This window comes from Ostrinia furnacalis, unplaced genomic scaffold (genome assembly GCF_004193835.3).
Source record: "Ostrinia furnacalis isolate ACB-3 unplaced genomic scaffold, ASM419383v2 OfSCF2396, whole genome shotgun sequence".
Taxonomy (NCBI): Eukaryota; Metazoa; Arthropoda; class Insecta; order Lepidoptera; family Crambidae; genus Ostrinia; species Ostrinia furnacalis.
In genome coordinates, this window is record NW_021132635.1 from 185,314 (window position 1) to 201,838 (window position 16,525).

The window sequence follows — 16,525 nt, forward strand, 5'->3', positions numbered from 1 at the left end:
ACCCCCGGTAGTCCGGCCCCTGTCTAATCCGGCGCCCCCTGTAATCCGACATGGTCTATTATTTATTATTGAATACGTATTCGCTAAGCATGAAAAGTTATTGCATATTTTTTGTAAGTTCTATAGCATTAATGACGTTAATTTTATAATAAAACGTAAGCTCTATTGTTGTTTAATTTACTAAATTTGACATACATAATGAAGTATAATTAGTTTTCAGAGTACATAATATGTACATATGTATATAATATGTATGTATAAAGAATCTTATCATTGGATCTGTAATTTGTCGGATTACAAGGTACTCTTTTGTAAAAAAAATCCGGACTATAGCCCTGCAAAATGTTTGTCGGACTACCGGGGGTCCACTGTAGTTTGAGAAATGCTTAAATACTTCCCATTAACTACAAAAAGGCCAATTTAAAGGAATTCTGGAACGTAATAAGAGGTTACCCTTACCACTAACGTTTTTGTCAACCTTACACGCTTGACACACTGGTGTGAAAATATGTTAATACTTTTTTAAACTTGAAAAATAACCCTCCTTCTGCAGCATTCGAGTAAAAAGGTTGATAATAATGGCTCTTCTCAGCCATAGCCCACATGTAAATGGGTCGTGTAAAAGCGTTTTTAAAAGCCTTAATGCAAAAAAATAAATGACTTGAAAACTTTTATTCTTGTGCAGGCATGTAATTTAAAACTATTTTTGTCCGTTAGCTAGTTGCTATATCAGAAGCTAAATTAAATAAATAAGATTATGACAATCACGAGAATCATCAGGTATGTTTTCCATCCATTGCTTTATTGGCTTGTATTCCATCCATTGCTTTATTGGCTCTTCTGCTTTACAGCACGTTTGTGAAAAAATATGTCATATTTTCAAATGAGAATTAGCTATTATCAGGTGAACTTCAAGCCACCTTATCCTTTGCTGTATCTTGAAATCAGCAGTCTTCCATAAAAAGACACAAAAAGCCGAAAAAGCATGGAAGACCATAGCTGCTGTGAAATAATTATACATTTAGGCAATACGAAAAATCAGCATCCTGAAACACTTACCTGATGTGACCTAAATAACAATATTATTTAAGAAAATGAGTCTACAACTATAAAAAAAAACACTTTTCAAAGTATAATTAAGTAAATTACTCATCCTATTTAATTAAATTCGAATTATAAAATATGATATCTGCTTTAGGTACCAAATCTCTCAAATTCCTAACATCTCGAAAAAATACCTATGTGCTAGCCTATGACTAAACTAAACATTATTTCTTCATTCTTCTGATCATCTGGGTACATAATCAAAACACTATCATCTCCCTACACTGCTGTATGTTGTTGATGTTAAAAGTATAATGGAAGGCTGTTAGCAGCGAAACAGAGCATGGAAAGAAGAGTCAGCTGTTGCAGCGAATAGTGACAGCGCAAAGACCAAGAAAGTATGAGCTTGATGCAGCATTTGACTCGGCTGGATGACGCTTGTCTCAAGAAGGAGCACTCACCAAGTCTTTCCTTCAGTTCGGACAGCTTTAACCCAGGGATTTTAAGGAGGCAGGCTGGCAAGGATGGAGGTTTGGGAGGAGCTGGGAAGGCTGGGGGCAAGGGTGGAGCTGGAAAATATGGGGGAACAGGTGGCGCTGGGATTGGGGGAGGTATTGGTGGCGGAGGACAGTCTGATGGGATTGGAGGGGCTTGGTAACAGGGCGGTACGGGAGGAGGTGGAATGGAAGGAACAGGGGTTTCTGGTAGCTCTGGAAACGACACTTCTGGGATTTCCCGTGGTGGCGAAGTCGAGGGGATTTCTGGTGGCTCAGGTTCAGGTGTTGGAACTCTAGGGGGTGGGGGACGAGGTGGGGCCTCATCTGAATCCGAATCCCTTGGCGGTGTCGACGCTTCCATCTTGGCTGCTTTGGCTGATATTTCCGCTACATAAATAATATCCAGCTGAGATAGTTTGTGACAAGAATTAGGATAGAGTTATGAGGTACTCAGATAAAAACTGAATTTAGTGATAGTTGAAGTAGAAGAAAGAATTACTATTTTGTTATTGTTGTTTCAACGTATGTTCTTGGGTATCTGTCAATCTTGAATGTTGTGTAGTCTACCAACCTAAGCTACTTTTTACCAATTTCTTTATACTATACATACACAATATTATACATAATTCTGATGATACTGCAATATAAAGAACTACATCATCTTATTGTTCCTTTTAAATAACTCTATATATTTGGCTGCGATTACTTTTTAGTTGCGATCTTCATTACGTAGAATTACACACTCCTACTGAAGTCCAATAGAATGTTAAGGCCTGCCTCTTTTGACCTTCAGCAACGCTACAGCTTTTGTTTCAATGCTAAAATATCTTCGATGCTGCATCTCCTGATTAATTCAAGATGTTTGCTGAAACCTGGTGCTCCTTAGTCTTCTAGCTCATGCTTCTACTTCTACTTATTTCAAGTCTTCTAACTCTCTATGAGCTAAATCTACTTACCGAGTCGTCCCCTCAGTTCCGACGGCCTCAGCGCCGGTTCCTCCAACACTTTGTGTGGAGGCGCTGGTGGCGCCGGCGGCGCGGGTGGCGGCGGTGGCGGCGGCGGCGCCTCATCGCCGGAGCTGCCCCCTGACGACACGCCGGACGAAGCTGATGCCGACGTCTGGACTACAGCGGCTTCATCTGATACTGACGCGCGGCGGCTGCCTGCTGCTGATGATATGCGGCTGGCCTGGGATAGAATGGACATATTGATTTTGTGATAAAACTAGAAAAGAGTTTGTTTTATGAAAGTGAGAGAGTTTACAGCGCTGATAAAATCATTCGACATGGTAGCCATAGCTCACAGCAAGTCGTTGGTTCGTAACCCAGGGCAGGCGTTTTTTGTAGAGATATCATGTGCATCATGCTTTTTTACCATAAGCTTTTATACTCTTTACTATTTTTTCTATCCTAGTCTTTTATTTTTCCTCATATTAAGGGTTGTAAGTGTTGTAACTTTCCAGTTTATGATTTTAGTATCATCCTTCAGCATAATTAAATTGAGTTGTAGGCGCATTTCGGTTTGGGATTCATCTTGTGCTTTTTTTATTATTGTCTCAGAAAGAACAAACCTTCCAGTAACCACTCTGCTAAATTATGTATTTTTTTGTAATACAATCACGTAATATTCGTAACTAATTTGCTTTGTTAACTACTATGAAACCAGTTTGGCCAACATCTACTTTATTTATAAGCGTGATCGATAATTTATACATTGTTACTGTTTTTGTAATAAATAAGTCAGTTGTATTTTATACTAACTTTCTTAAACGCAACTAGCTAAATTCGTGAATATCAAGTAATAATAAGTCTTCAAAAAACCTTATATCAAAGGCAAAAGTCATGTTTTTCATACTTTCATAATATTTTGTACAATTAATCAAAATCATTTCAACTATACTGTTGTCGGTGTAGTGTGATTACAAATTATTATTCCATTTGTTTTATGTTCCAGGAAATGTAACTTGAAAACATAAATTATGTTTTATTAAATAAATAAATATAACTAACATTTTACACAGTGCAGTGTAATCCTTAACTAACAAGGTTGTAGGTATATACAAACAACGGTTAAAACATTTCTACATAAATAGATGACAACACCCTGACCAATACAAACAGATAATATTTTTATGGGTTCTGGTACACTTGCGCGAAAGACACTAGCGCGGAAGACATTAGCGCGAAGACACTAGCGCGAAAGGCCATTTCCGCGCATGGACATTTGAGCAAAAAGATACAAGCACGAATGGACGTTAGCGCGAAAAGACATAAGCGCGAAAGACATTTGCGCGCATGTGTCCCGATACGATTTTTATGCACGCATACATATTTCATTCCTTCAACTTTCAACCTCTCGTTCCCACCATTGTAACTCCTGTGTAGCCAGAAGCTACAGTTTGGCCACTAACGCCCGTATTCACAAACGATGCTTGCTTAAGTGAAGCAGCAAATCGAACGCACAGCGTTGAATAGAGTTCTGTGATTGGTTCGTGAGTCACCCTGTGCGTACACGAGCACTGTGAGACCTCTCATAGTAATGTTTGCGAATACGGGCGTTAGATTCCCAAACAATAAAGATTGAATAGTCCAGTGAAACAAATAACTGACCATCTTGAATCCCACAACGAATTTATTCAGAAGTTAATAGGAGTTTGATGACCAGAGAATGCTGTCAATAGGGAATATGCATCGAATTTAAAAGTTTATACATTATTCTTAAATAAACACTAGTTAGTTAAATCATAGAATTTCTGAAAAACTAGTATAGAAATCGAAATGGAAACAAAAAAAATTTTTGAATGCGAATGTTTGTATGGATCTCTGGATGTGAACTTGTTTGTTACTCTTTCACGTAAAAACTACTCAACGGATTTTGATTAAACTTTACAGTATTATTTTTTATAACCCAGAATAACATAATATATTCTATAATTTATGACGATTTGTGAAACTAAATTTCATGCGGGTGAAGCTGCGGGCAAAAGCTAGTGAAAAATAAAAAACTTTGCATCCCTATGACTACATTTTTGTACTTTTTGGAACATTTAACTTCTGGTGCTCTGCTCAACTTACACGCAGGGTACATAAAGGTATAATAAATAATATACTTACGAAGTTCTGTGCCTTGTGTGTGAGTGCTGCCAGCTTTGTGGCTATCGTAGACTTGGTTTGTGCCTCAACGGCTGGGGACACCTCCTCGTACGCCTTGCTTGAGCTGCAGGACAAAAATAAGCACAGTATAAGAAGCAAGTTGGTCAAAACTAACAGAACCTGCTCTAAAGTCTGCGGGTCCCTTAAGTTTAAAGTGGTCAGGGAACCTTTTTTCTCGTAGACCACTTTCAAAAATTTACTGGTATCTGTGGACCCTGCTGTTACATTTCTACCAAAACTCGTAAAAATCCTCATAATAAAGGAACTCACTGGAATTTATCTCGAGAATTGAAAAATAAACACTCGTTCTTTTGTAAAGCCCGGTCTGTGAGCACGTAGAATTTTGTCCAATGACCCCTAGCTACCCATCCTTCAAATTGGTCATTGGTCAAAATTCTACGTGCTCACAGACCGGGCTTTAGTATCATGTTTTTAGGTGACTGAGTTTCTTCCGCCACTTCTTTTCAGCGCCAGCTGATAATGTTGTGGATAATTATGATGGTAGGGAAAGCTATAGGTACTTTGTACTTCTTTTAATTGTAGGCTTTAAAATACATTGCAATTATTAGGTAGCAATAATTTTACGATTAATCACAACGTTAAACCCGGATCTGCTGATCAACGTTGAACTAGATTTTATATTTCCCCCCGCAAATAAGAACAAAAAATTAATTATTATTTTCACTCTTCAACAACAACTTTACACGATAATTATTTATCTTTGCGTAAATTACACAAATATAGCTTAGCCATTTTAAACGTAATGCGTGCATCATCACACCCCAGTTCAGTTCCGTAACTCTAAGGCTGAGTTGCACCACCTAACTTTACCCGTAACTATAACTTTAACCGCTGTTTTTGTATGGAGTTTGACAGGCTTTTGTCGTTTGTTATAGTTAAAGTAAGAAGGTGCAATCCACGCTTAGACTATGCTCCATCTTACTTTAAGTTCATAGCAGACTTATCAACTCTGAAAGGCATCACCGTATCATCGCCTTTCGCGAGGTGTGAGTGATGACTGCCAAGCTGTTGGTGGTTTGCCCATTTGCTAACTCTTGAAGAGCAGAGTGGCTATCCGAGAGAATAGTTGCTCTTACGGTGTTGGATTCCGTGATCCATCTGACGGCACGTTCAATGGCTAATAGTTCCGCTTGAAAAACGGAAGTTCACAAGTTACAGATGTTATCATCTTTCGCGCGCTGTCAACCGTGAGGCGAGGCGTTTACGTTACGGTGCGGATAAGTGTGCGTTGCAGTTTGGAGATTCATACAAATAATACTGACCGAATCAAGTGCACACGCACACTACAATAATAACGTTCAGATTGCTCGGATCAAACTCCCCGCATCCCGCGCGTCCCTCAACCAACAATTGGTGGGGCGCGTCTTCGTGGAAGAAAAGATCTATAACTAGGTATGCTAAGTTCTTTAGAATTCTTGATGACTTACATGTCATTGTTGTCTTTCGCGGTGTAGTCTACCACGAGAGCAGCGCTCCCCGGCCGGCTGTGGCTGCCGGAGTCCCGGGAGCTACTCCTGGAACAACCAAATAGCATCATTTAACATCATTCTAATAAGAATTTAACACATTATTATGAGATCTACATGTATATTTTTGCAATTCACGAAGGCGAGTAAGCTTTACATTATGTGGTGGCTCGCTACTGTTCGTTTTTCTAAAGTTTTGACAGACATTACATCCGAATCCGCGTTCCCCGCGTTCCCCGATCACGAGTCGGCCAGTCCGACCCCTTCATCGTTCGGCTATCGTGGCGTCGATTCTATATTGTATGTGTTTTAATGCTGAACTCTCTCTCATATCATTTGAGTTTATGATTGCTTCACTAATATTATGTCAATTTACCTATGTAAACATTCATTTACTTAGAAGAATAAACAAGGACATTCAATTTATTTTTAACGACATATTACCACTAACACAGAAAATTAAGTGTGTAGCTATTAAGAGGTTAAAACTCGATTCAATTTCAGGTTTAAACTAGATGATGATGGAGATGAGGGCTTTTTGATTGGTTGAATTTCAATATTTAGTTCAATCAAGGGACGAAAGTGGTCCCGTACCTTCTCCTCTGCTGCTCTTCTCTAGGCATATAGATGTCCTCGTAGTGGTGGTCGCGCCTCGTGGCTTCGGCGCCACTGTCGCTGTCAGACTGTTCCGGCACGGTCGTCGTCTCTGTAGCGCCGTGCACTTCTGCTTTAACTGCAAGGGAATAGAGTTTCAAATGTAATGACGGTACTGATGGATAAGATGGTCAAATTAAATGTCTTTATTCAATTTTGAACAAGATTTAGACCTTATGAACGTCAAAAAATAAATGTAAAATGGTAGCACTATGGGCATCATTAGATGTCTTATTAGGCTCTACCAATGCTTTGACACAAAGGTGATGATTTCGTATGTTACCAAAAAAAGTTCTACGTGTACTTGTACATATAACAGACGCGGGCAGCACAGGACTGATTAACGTGGAAGTCCTTGGAGAAGCCTTTTCCAGAAATTAAAAAAAAAATGTTACAATTTTTATAAAGTTACCTGTCCACTGGCCTCCATTCCAGAATTTCACTTGCTGCCATGGCCATTGTCATTTAAGCTTGCTAATCAGTCGGGCTATGTCAATGACTTAAGTTCGTTTAAGGATCTCCTCATTTCTGATTCGGTCGAAATTGATGAATAATATTCTGAAGCTACGTAATAAAGCTCTCACCAGTCATAGTAGGAGCCTCCTACCCTTCCACCGGGACCCTGGGTCCGGGCGAGTGAGTATGGAACAGGTCCTTGAGCTGATACAGAGCGACCGGAGCTCCTGAGTTGGTGTTCCCCTGGATGAACCAGGAGTATATTTTCTGAAGCTACAGCACTCACCAGTCATAGTAGGAGCCTCCTGCCCCTCCGCCGGGACCCTGGGTCCGGGCGAGCGAGTATGGAACAGGTCCCTGACGCGCTGATACAGAGCGGCCAGGGCTCCTGGGTTGGTGATCCCATGGAGGAGCCAGCCACCGGCTGACTCCTGCGTGAGCTCCTGAGTGTTGCTCCCATGGGAAATATCGTCTGAAGCTACAGTACTCACCAGTCATAGTAGGAGCCTCCTGCCCCTTCGCTGGGACCCTGGGTATGGGCGAGCGAGTATGGAACAGGTCCCTGACGCGCTGGTACAGAGCGGCGACTCCTGAGGCGGTGCTCCTTTAGAGGAGCCAGCCGTTGGCTGAATATCTTCTGAAGCTACAGCACTCACCAGTCATAGTAGGAGCCTCCTGCCCCTCCGCCGGGACCCTGGGTCCGGGCGAGCGAGTATGGAACAGGTCCCTGACGCGCTGATACAGAGCGGCCGGGGCTCCTGAATTGGTGCTCCCGTGAAGGAACCAGCCGCCCGCGTTGCCAGTGTCAGCGTCTGATGCTGAACATGCTGTGGGGGAAAGATATTATTGTTATAATAAATAAATAAATAATTATTTATTTTATCAGACACTCATTCTGGTACATTATTATAGTAATAAAGATAACAATTGTTGCTCCGAGCAAGTGTGCGATCTGGAGCCTCAACTAGAGCCACCCTGTATTTCAGGCCGCCATCCATCCAGTTATAATCTTAAATATCACCATAGTCATACAAAATGCAAGAAAAGGCTTGTTAATGACATCTGAAGATGCACTCTTTTATTATTCATTAATTTAAAAACATTATTATTCAATATCCATGAATAGCCCCAATTCTATATCTTGGTTTATGTAGTTCACACACCACACTCATCACACTCCACACACTAATACTTTATTATGATGACAAACAAAAATATCTTAAAGTGGATAACGTTGTAGGATGTCCAGTACTTGTACATTAAAATTTTATGACAACTTACTGTTTCGGTTTCAACTTGAATTTAGAGAAGAAATCACAACATTTAATGGATTACGAATGAAAGATCTTTACAAGCCAAAATCCTACCAAAAACGCGTGTGTCAACTACAGTAGACCTGAAAGTATTGCTTTGTCGGTAAAATATAATAAATTTACGCTTTTTCGTACGGCCCAGAATGCAATTTAATGAACTGATACGCATTAAAAAATCCAATTTGCGAGTATAAAGAAAAGGGTTCTAAATAATGCTGTCAGTAAAATGACATTTGATTGCCGCAACGAAACACGCATTATTTTATTGATTGACAGTTGAATATGAGTTGTAATAATTAAATCTTTAATTAAACTTGAATGTATCCACTTCATCCATTTATGTCTCTCTCACCAGCATCATAAAGTAATAAGCAATTACTTTCGTTCAAGTTTTAAGCCATGTTTGATTCAGTTAAATGGTAGTAAAGGCAGTCGCTTTTCAAGCTTCATATTGCTTAATACTACGTAACAAAACCGTAATCAAATTCCGATTAGAAGTAAACATTCTGTAACCTAATTAAGCTATTACCGTACTTGCATCCGTACTATTACTGTTACTGTGAAGTCCGTAATGCATTGGGGATCATCTGTTATGTTACAGATATGTAACTGTAATCCAATTCCTATAACATAAGGGAGAGTCCGCTAATTTGGACCAGTTTTTTTCAATCCCATTTTACACATCGTTTTCTTTTGTTTTTGCTAATATCCATGGTACATAATAAAAGATACATTATTCAACTTACTATTTCATAAGTATTAATTAACATGATTGTTGTATATTAGCACAAATCAACAAAGTACCTACGAGTTCAGAGCTTCGGTCCAATTTAGCCAACCGGTTTGATAATTTGTACCACAGGGTTACTAAATTGGATTTCAATAAATTTCAAGCCTATAAAAAAACTATGGCAAAATATTATACAATACATTCTTAACAAATTAGGAAACGAAAAGGAACAGTAGTTAATAACATAGACAATCGATATTATTTTACACGTTATCACGATTTTGAGTAGGTACAAGTTTTGTAATTCCAATTATCGTAACGCACACTTGTACCTAATCTACTTTGCCAGTCTTTTGCTTTCATTTATTGTTAGTCAAACATAACTACGCTATTAAAACTTCAAAATATGATTTACTAAAAAAAAATTCAAAATCCTTTGGTAAAGTTCCATACAACTTGATATGGTACAATTTAGCCGACTAAGTGATAGTGCTTTTAAAAAATCGGTAAAAAATATAGCTTATAAATACCGAAAAATGTTTCAAATAATTGTAATCCACACTAATTTATGCTTCTAAATAATATATTAGAAACACCTTGTGATTAAATTTAACAAAATTACAAACTAAACATGTATTGTCAAAAGTTACTTGAAAACAATGAAAAAATACTTTTCAAAATAAAACACACGTGTTTGTTGTCACGGCAAAAACCACATGGCCGATATTAATTGATTTTAGTTGTGTATCGCTGAGTGTTGCAATTACAGACATTCAATAAATACTTTACGAAAATATGAGGGTGGTACAATTTACCCGGCGGTACAATATACCGAACTCTCCCCTACATCATGTGTATCATGCGTGAAACGTACGAGAACACGAATGCACGTTATACACTTACTTAAAAAACCTGTAAAAGATTTTTAAATAATTGTAGCGGTTTATTTTGAAAAACAAGTGGTTATATATACGAGTACATGTTTGTGTCATTGAATTACGGCACAGTGTTGTTCTCTCTTTTATATTTTATTGTTGAACAAAAGTCGTAAGGTAACACTTGTTATTAATCCAATATAAATCAATTATATTTTGTAATAGATGCAAGGTTACTACTGCTCTTTGAACAATTAAGTTTTCAGTTTTAATGAGCAATCTAGACGTTTATATCGGTAATAAACATGTTACTCAAGCTATAAAAGATTTTAACAAAACTTTTATTTCCAACAAAAAATCGGTAATGAATCGTAAAAATAATTGTCAATTACAAAAGGCACAATGTAATAAACACACCATATTCATTATATCGCACAAAATCACTCCTGGCCACCCATTCCTGGCACATATCTCTTTTGCTAATCACGTTCATTTTTCGTATTTTCCATCGGGAAAACTGGTACAAACGCGACCACGCGGCGCGGCGTCTGGGCAACAACTGGCTGGTGGTGCGGCAAGCGTTACCTAAAGCTGCGCGCGCGCTTCCTGCTACATGGCTTCCGTTGTAGGGTTGCCGCGGTGGGAAATGTCGGGAAATCCCTTGGGTTTGTTTTGATTTTTATGAAGTTTGTGATCGAAATGCTGTTAATTTTAAAACGTTTTTTCTTATACGTTTATACTGGTGTAATTTTTGTACAATTTTAGTAGTTAATATAACTTTTACATAGCATATTAATTTTACACCATAGATCTGTCGAAATTAACCCGTTAACCATGTTATGTACCAATAGTGGCAGTTTCTTGCGCTGATTCTTCTTAGCACCACATTTTTGCCCATATGCAATGGTAGAGTTTAAATGAGACGTGACGGGCTTTTAAAAACCTCATTGAAAAACGAAGACTATAACTTTTGATCTCAGTAAAATTACTCGGTAGTTTTGCCTGCCCTGTCTGGCAAAACCCATATGAATATGAATCATGGTTTCCATTGACAAAAGAGCATTGTCAGCCCTGATGACGTTCACGCCCTATTAGATGCGCTCGATTATTCGCGCCTACACGTCGGTCGGCTTATATTATATTACAAAGTGTGAATCCATGCATAATACTATTTGGTAACATATCTGCTTAACACGCTCGCGGGTAAGACATAAAGAATCAAGATACTTTAGGGCTTGTGCAGACGGCTTCTGAACTTTGCCCACACTCTATTTACACTACTGTTATCAGAGTGTATGGAGTCTTTACAAATATCATTTAAGTATGCCTACATGGTTTAAGATCCGTGTTGGCAAAATCTTTAAAAAAAGTCAGTAGTTCAGAACCTACCTCTTAAATGAGAATTCAACCTAACTTTCCACGGAAAATACAAATTTTTTCACTTTATTTCTTTTTCACTTTCGTTTTATTTGTGTGTTGTTACTGATTTCGTCGAATATTTATTGGACTAACGTCTACATCAACGAGCCATCAGGCATCCTTACGTGTAGCTGAGCATCGACAAAAACGTGTACAAATGGACCAATAGTTTCAAAAAGTACGCAAATATAATGAAGAAGAATCTATAAATTCCTCGCCGTTTTCATCACCCTGCGACTTTGGGATACGTGACAAAGACAAAATATGTAGTCTTAAAATCTCAATATCTTTGTGTGACTGTTTATCACTTGTCTCGAGTTTGCAGATCGCCTTAAATTCGTCCAATAATGTTCAGGAATGTTCATTACGCTCGATTTAGTTAACGATCCAATTAGACGCTTTCGAGTTTACGTGATATCTGCTAGAACGCTTCATTTTAGACTTTATACGCAGTTTGTACAGTATTATAAATATTTGCAGAATTTGTTTCAGATATTTTCAAATAACATTGTGGAACCGTTCGATGTGGAGTACATTTTTTGCTGGTAACTGTAAATTTTTTCATGGCTGGTTGGGCAGTGCTAGGATAGTGTCGGATTCATTCAATGGTTAATATAAGAGTGCTCTACTTAAAAAATATTACATACAAATTTTTTTCTCATGTGCCTGTAATCTGAAAGTTAGCTAATGGTCTCTGCTCGTCAATACAACTAGTGTTGTCTAACACACTACTGATTTGCCGTAAATAATTAGGATTGCGTATGGTGAAGATGTTCACTTTTTTATTAAAATGGGTACGACACTTTTCTGGCCCCTCGTGTCATTAAATTTAAATATATGAAAATATATTATTTTCCCTTCGAAGATCACAGACGATCTTGTGCACCTTGTAACTATCTTGGAAACCAATTAAACTAACATTGAAGCTAAGCTTTCAATAGCATGTAACATGGACTATTTATTTATACTGATAGTAAAGCTGAATTCTCATTTGCCAAAGATCTACGGATACGATAGCATATCAGACTATACATTTTTGTTTCAAATTCGCCCCTATTACAACTAAATAAGATGTTTTGTGGTCTGTACAACCTATGAGAGAGCACTGAGCTAATGAATCCAATGTTGCTCAGGAGATAATAATATCCTCAGTTTTCTATGGTGGAAAGAGATAATTTTTTTGGTCGGACTGGCCGACTCGTGATCCGGGGAACGCGGGTTCGGTCCCCGCCGCCGCTCGACTATTTTGGTGAACATACACATACTGGATTGCATACTTTGCTTCCTGTTTTCCCAAAGGACTCTACACAACAAGCCCGCTTGGCGGTGTCGGCGGCTTTATTTTAAAAGAATCATATCGACGACTGGTACTTTCCATGACGTTTGACAAATCCAATAATCCTCCTGCACATTTAACAATCGACTAACAATTGTTAAATGTGCAGGAGGAGCAATTGTTAAACTCTGCTGAAAAATGCATTAAAATCGTGTCAAATCATCAATCTCGTCAATAAGGAAAACCTACAAATAAATGTCACGATTCATCGAAACCCAAAATCCACCAACGGAACTAATCTTACTACTGCAACTCATGTATAAATAAATAAACATATTTGAACAATTTCACACAGCGCCATCTAGCGATCATGTACATCAGTCTTTCCCAAAGTGGGCGATAACGCCCCCTTGTGGGCGCTGCAGGCTTAAAGGGGGGCGGTAAGAGACCCAGAAAAAAAAATTGGGACGTCGTGTAGAGGCTTGGGAGGCGTCATCTACTACGAGGACTCTTAGACACCGACTGAGCACTCGACACTCTACTACAAATGGGGGCGCTAAAAAGAATTTATTCTCAAAGTGGGCAGTAGACAAAATAAGTTTGGGAACCGCTGATGTACATGAACAATTTCACACAGCGCCATCTAGCGATCGTGTACATCCAGGATCTACAGTTTGGCCTCCAATAAATCCCAACCAATGAAGGTTGTGTAGGTTGAGGAATGGCTTAGGTTTTGTCTTGGAACCCGCAACGAATTTAGCAACCCATGGGGTACCTACAGAAATAACAGACATGACTGAAAAGACAATTGATAATAATAATAATGCACTTAGCGGGTGCTGACTTTGGCTGTATCTCCTCAATAGTGCAGGCAGAGATAGTATCCGCTAGGTGTACACATCCTAACACATTATCGTATCTCGAAGGGGCCTCTTCGTGTTGGATCTGTATCCCCATGAACGCCATCCAAAAGGACCGGCCTCCGCACCGTGCTTATCCACAGGAGAGATACAAATAATAATAATAATAAATACTCTTTATTGCACACCAAAGAACAGAACAGAAACAAAAGGAACACACAAGGTACCTACAACTAGTGCGGTCTTATCGCTATGAAGCGATCTCTTACAGACAACCTATGGTGAAGACAGTTACTTAAAACAAATATGAAGGGGAAGGCGGTGTCGACACTAATGAAATAAATCACCATTCAAACTGCACAAAAGAATACCCTGGGTTAGATTGGTCAATATGGTCATCATCAGGTGACCAGGTCATAAATTGTGCTAGTGATGTAACAAGATTCTTCGTGACCGCTAATGACTCTGATTATACCTTTACTAGCGTTACATTCCTTCATTCGTCAGCCCCCTGACGTGTTACCATAGTAAATACAAATGAGTAGGTCAACTTCATAGAAACGCACCGAGCGCGGTTTGTATGTGAGCGCGCGCCAATACGTATGCGGCGCGCACGCACACATTGACATTTGACAAAATTCGGGGCAACTCACCGCTAATCAACGCTAAATTTTGTCAGTGTGTGCGTGCGCGCCGCATACGTACCTATGGGCGCGCTCACATACAAACCGCGCTCGGGCGTTTCTATGAAGATGACCTACTCATTTTTATTTACTCTGGTTACTGTACACGTGGTATAGGTATAGCCATGTAGTTCCATCAGAGTGAAAATCACCACCACCACCGCTACCACTACACCACTACACTTCCCGTGGAAGTCATAAAAGGCGACTATCAGAAAAATATGCGAACAACAGGCCTCTCATGCCCAACTGGCTATCGTAGGGACTGCAGGCCAAATCACCCAATTGCTCTGGTAAATTAGAAAGCGTAGTCCTCCTGTAGTAGGTATACATGGTGAGATAATATAATCCATCCAATATATCAATATATGAGCAAAGAAACTTTCATCATTACCAAAATAAAAAAGAGATTTACTGGCCTGAACTCTTCTCTCATAATATCAAATAATAATTAGAATTTGATGAAGGAGGATTTGATGAGTGCTGCTGACAACGCCACTCTTGTGACGGAGTTTTGGGCTGACACTATGTAGGTTTGTTGTCGACACGAAAAGAAGAAGAATAATTAGAATTTCATCATTATAAGCTACATCAAAAAGAAGACTAACCTGAACTCTCCTCTCCCGAAGAACTATGATGTGTCGCACTGGTGGAAGTGGCCCTCTGCATGGGGTTGACATACAGTCCGTCTGCAGGTCCCGAGCGAGCCGAGCTGATGGAGCCGATGGTGGAAGGCAGGGACCCTCGGCGTTCCCGCTCTGGAGCGTGCAGGTAGAAGGGCGAGCGGGGACTGTTCGCATTGATGCAGTTGGGAAGGGCGCACTGGAATCAGATTTTTTGTGATTAAAGCAAACCAAATTATGCAGTAGTTTTTAACCTAGTTTCTTTTCAACCGACTTCAAAAAAGGAGGAGGTTCTCAATTCGACCCGTATGTTTTTTTTTTTCTATGTTTGTTACGCGATTACTCCGCCAATTATGAACCGATTTGAACAAATCTTTTTTCGGCGTATAGGTAATACCTCAAGGGTGGTCCCATTTAAATTTAATAATAGAAAAAACAACCCCCAAGGGTGGAAAATTGGGGATGAACTTTTTTATACGCAATATCTCCGCCGATTATAAATCAATTTGAACGATTATTTTTTTGTTGAATAGGTATTTTCAAAAAGGTGGTTTCATGCGAATTTGAAGAAAATATTTCACCCCCAAGGGTGGAAAATTGGGGATGAACTTTTTTATACGCAATATTTTTAATTTTTAGTTTTTTTTTGTGTTCACGCATTTGAAGTCGGTTTTATTTTTTAAAAAAGTTAATTATTTAAGGAACGATTCTTTTTTATAAAGAAATGGCTAGCTGTGTCTCCACAATACCTATTTTGTAACATGTTGTGACTTTTTGTATCCATATTCAGGTCAGTTTTTCCTGGACCAAATACTCGTAGTAGATGCGTTTAATAAGTCTGGGTCGAAAGAGTTATACTTCTTTACGTAGGAGTTTGAATAGGGAAGATTGTTGTTAACCCAAAAAAATAATCATTTGCATTTTGAGAGACCAATTTATGTAGGACTCTACGAACTAAGAAAGGTTGAGAATAATAAGGAGAATCTAGAAATTTGTTGTTGATTTCTAGATTAGTAACAATTTGTTGTTGAATTTAGTTCAGGACAGTTAGGAGGATTTTCAAGTACATCAGTCTTGTACGGATATTTACTGACATTAAATTACTATACTTACTCGTGCATCACCAGGCGTGCATGCGCAGGAGTGCACCGCTTTATACGCGGAGAGCTGCTTGCTGTCTGCGCCCGCGCCGGCCGCCACCAACACGTTCAGGCACTGTTGACAAACAACGTTCATTTAATACTTTGTACTTTGTAATTTTCATATCGTCCAAAGTCGTATTCTCACTTTTTTTGGCCATATTACACGTGGAGATGTCGCTTCTGTTGAACGATTTGTGCAGGGGAAGGTGGAGGACACAAGAGCGCGCAGCAGGTCGCCCATGCGCTGGACTGACCAGGTCAAAACCGCACTCAATGGTCCACTCCACGAGTGCACAAGAAAGGCTGCAGTGCGG

General features: G+C 39.2%; 1 protein-coding gene across 5 annotated transcripts in view; it reads right to left on the bottom strand.

Annotated features, from left to right (window-relative positions):
• f (espin protein forked) overlaps positions 1-16,525 on the bottom strand; it is an 81,942-nt gene that overhangs the window by 36,580 nt on the left and 28,837 nt on the right. For all 5 annotated transcript variants that reach the window (XM_028308237.1, XM_028308235.1, XM_028308233.1 and 2 more), the window contains 7 exons: positions 16,183-16,284; positions 15,055-15,268; positions 7,947-8,117; positions 6,775-6,913; positions 6,142-6,228; positions 4,655-4,757; positions 2,498-2,729 (listed from right to left, as the gene is read on the bottom strand). In XM_028308237.1, the coding sequence (XP_028164038.1) occupies positions 2,498-2,729; positions 4,655-4,757; positions 6,142-6,228; positions 6,775-6,913; positions 7,947-8,117; positions 15,055-15,268; positions 16,183-16,284 (1,048 nt within the window). The remainder of the gene's footprint in view (positions 1-2,497; positions 2,730-4,654; positions 4,758-6,141; positions 6,229-6,774; positions 6,914-7,946; positions 8,118-15,054; positions 15,269-16,182; positions 16,285-16,525) is intronic.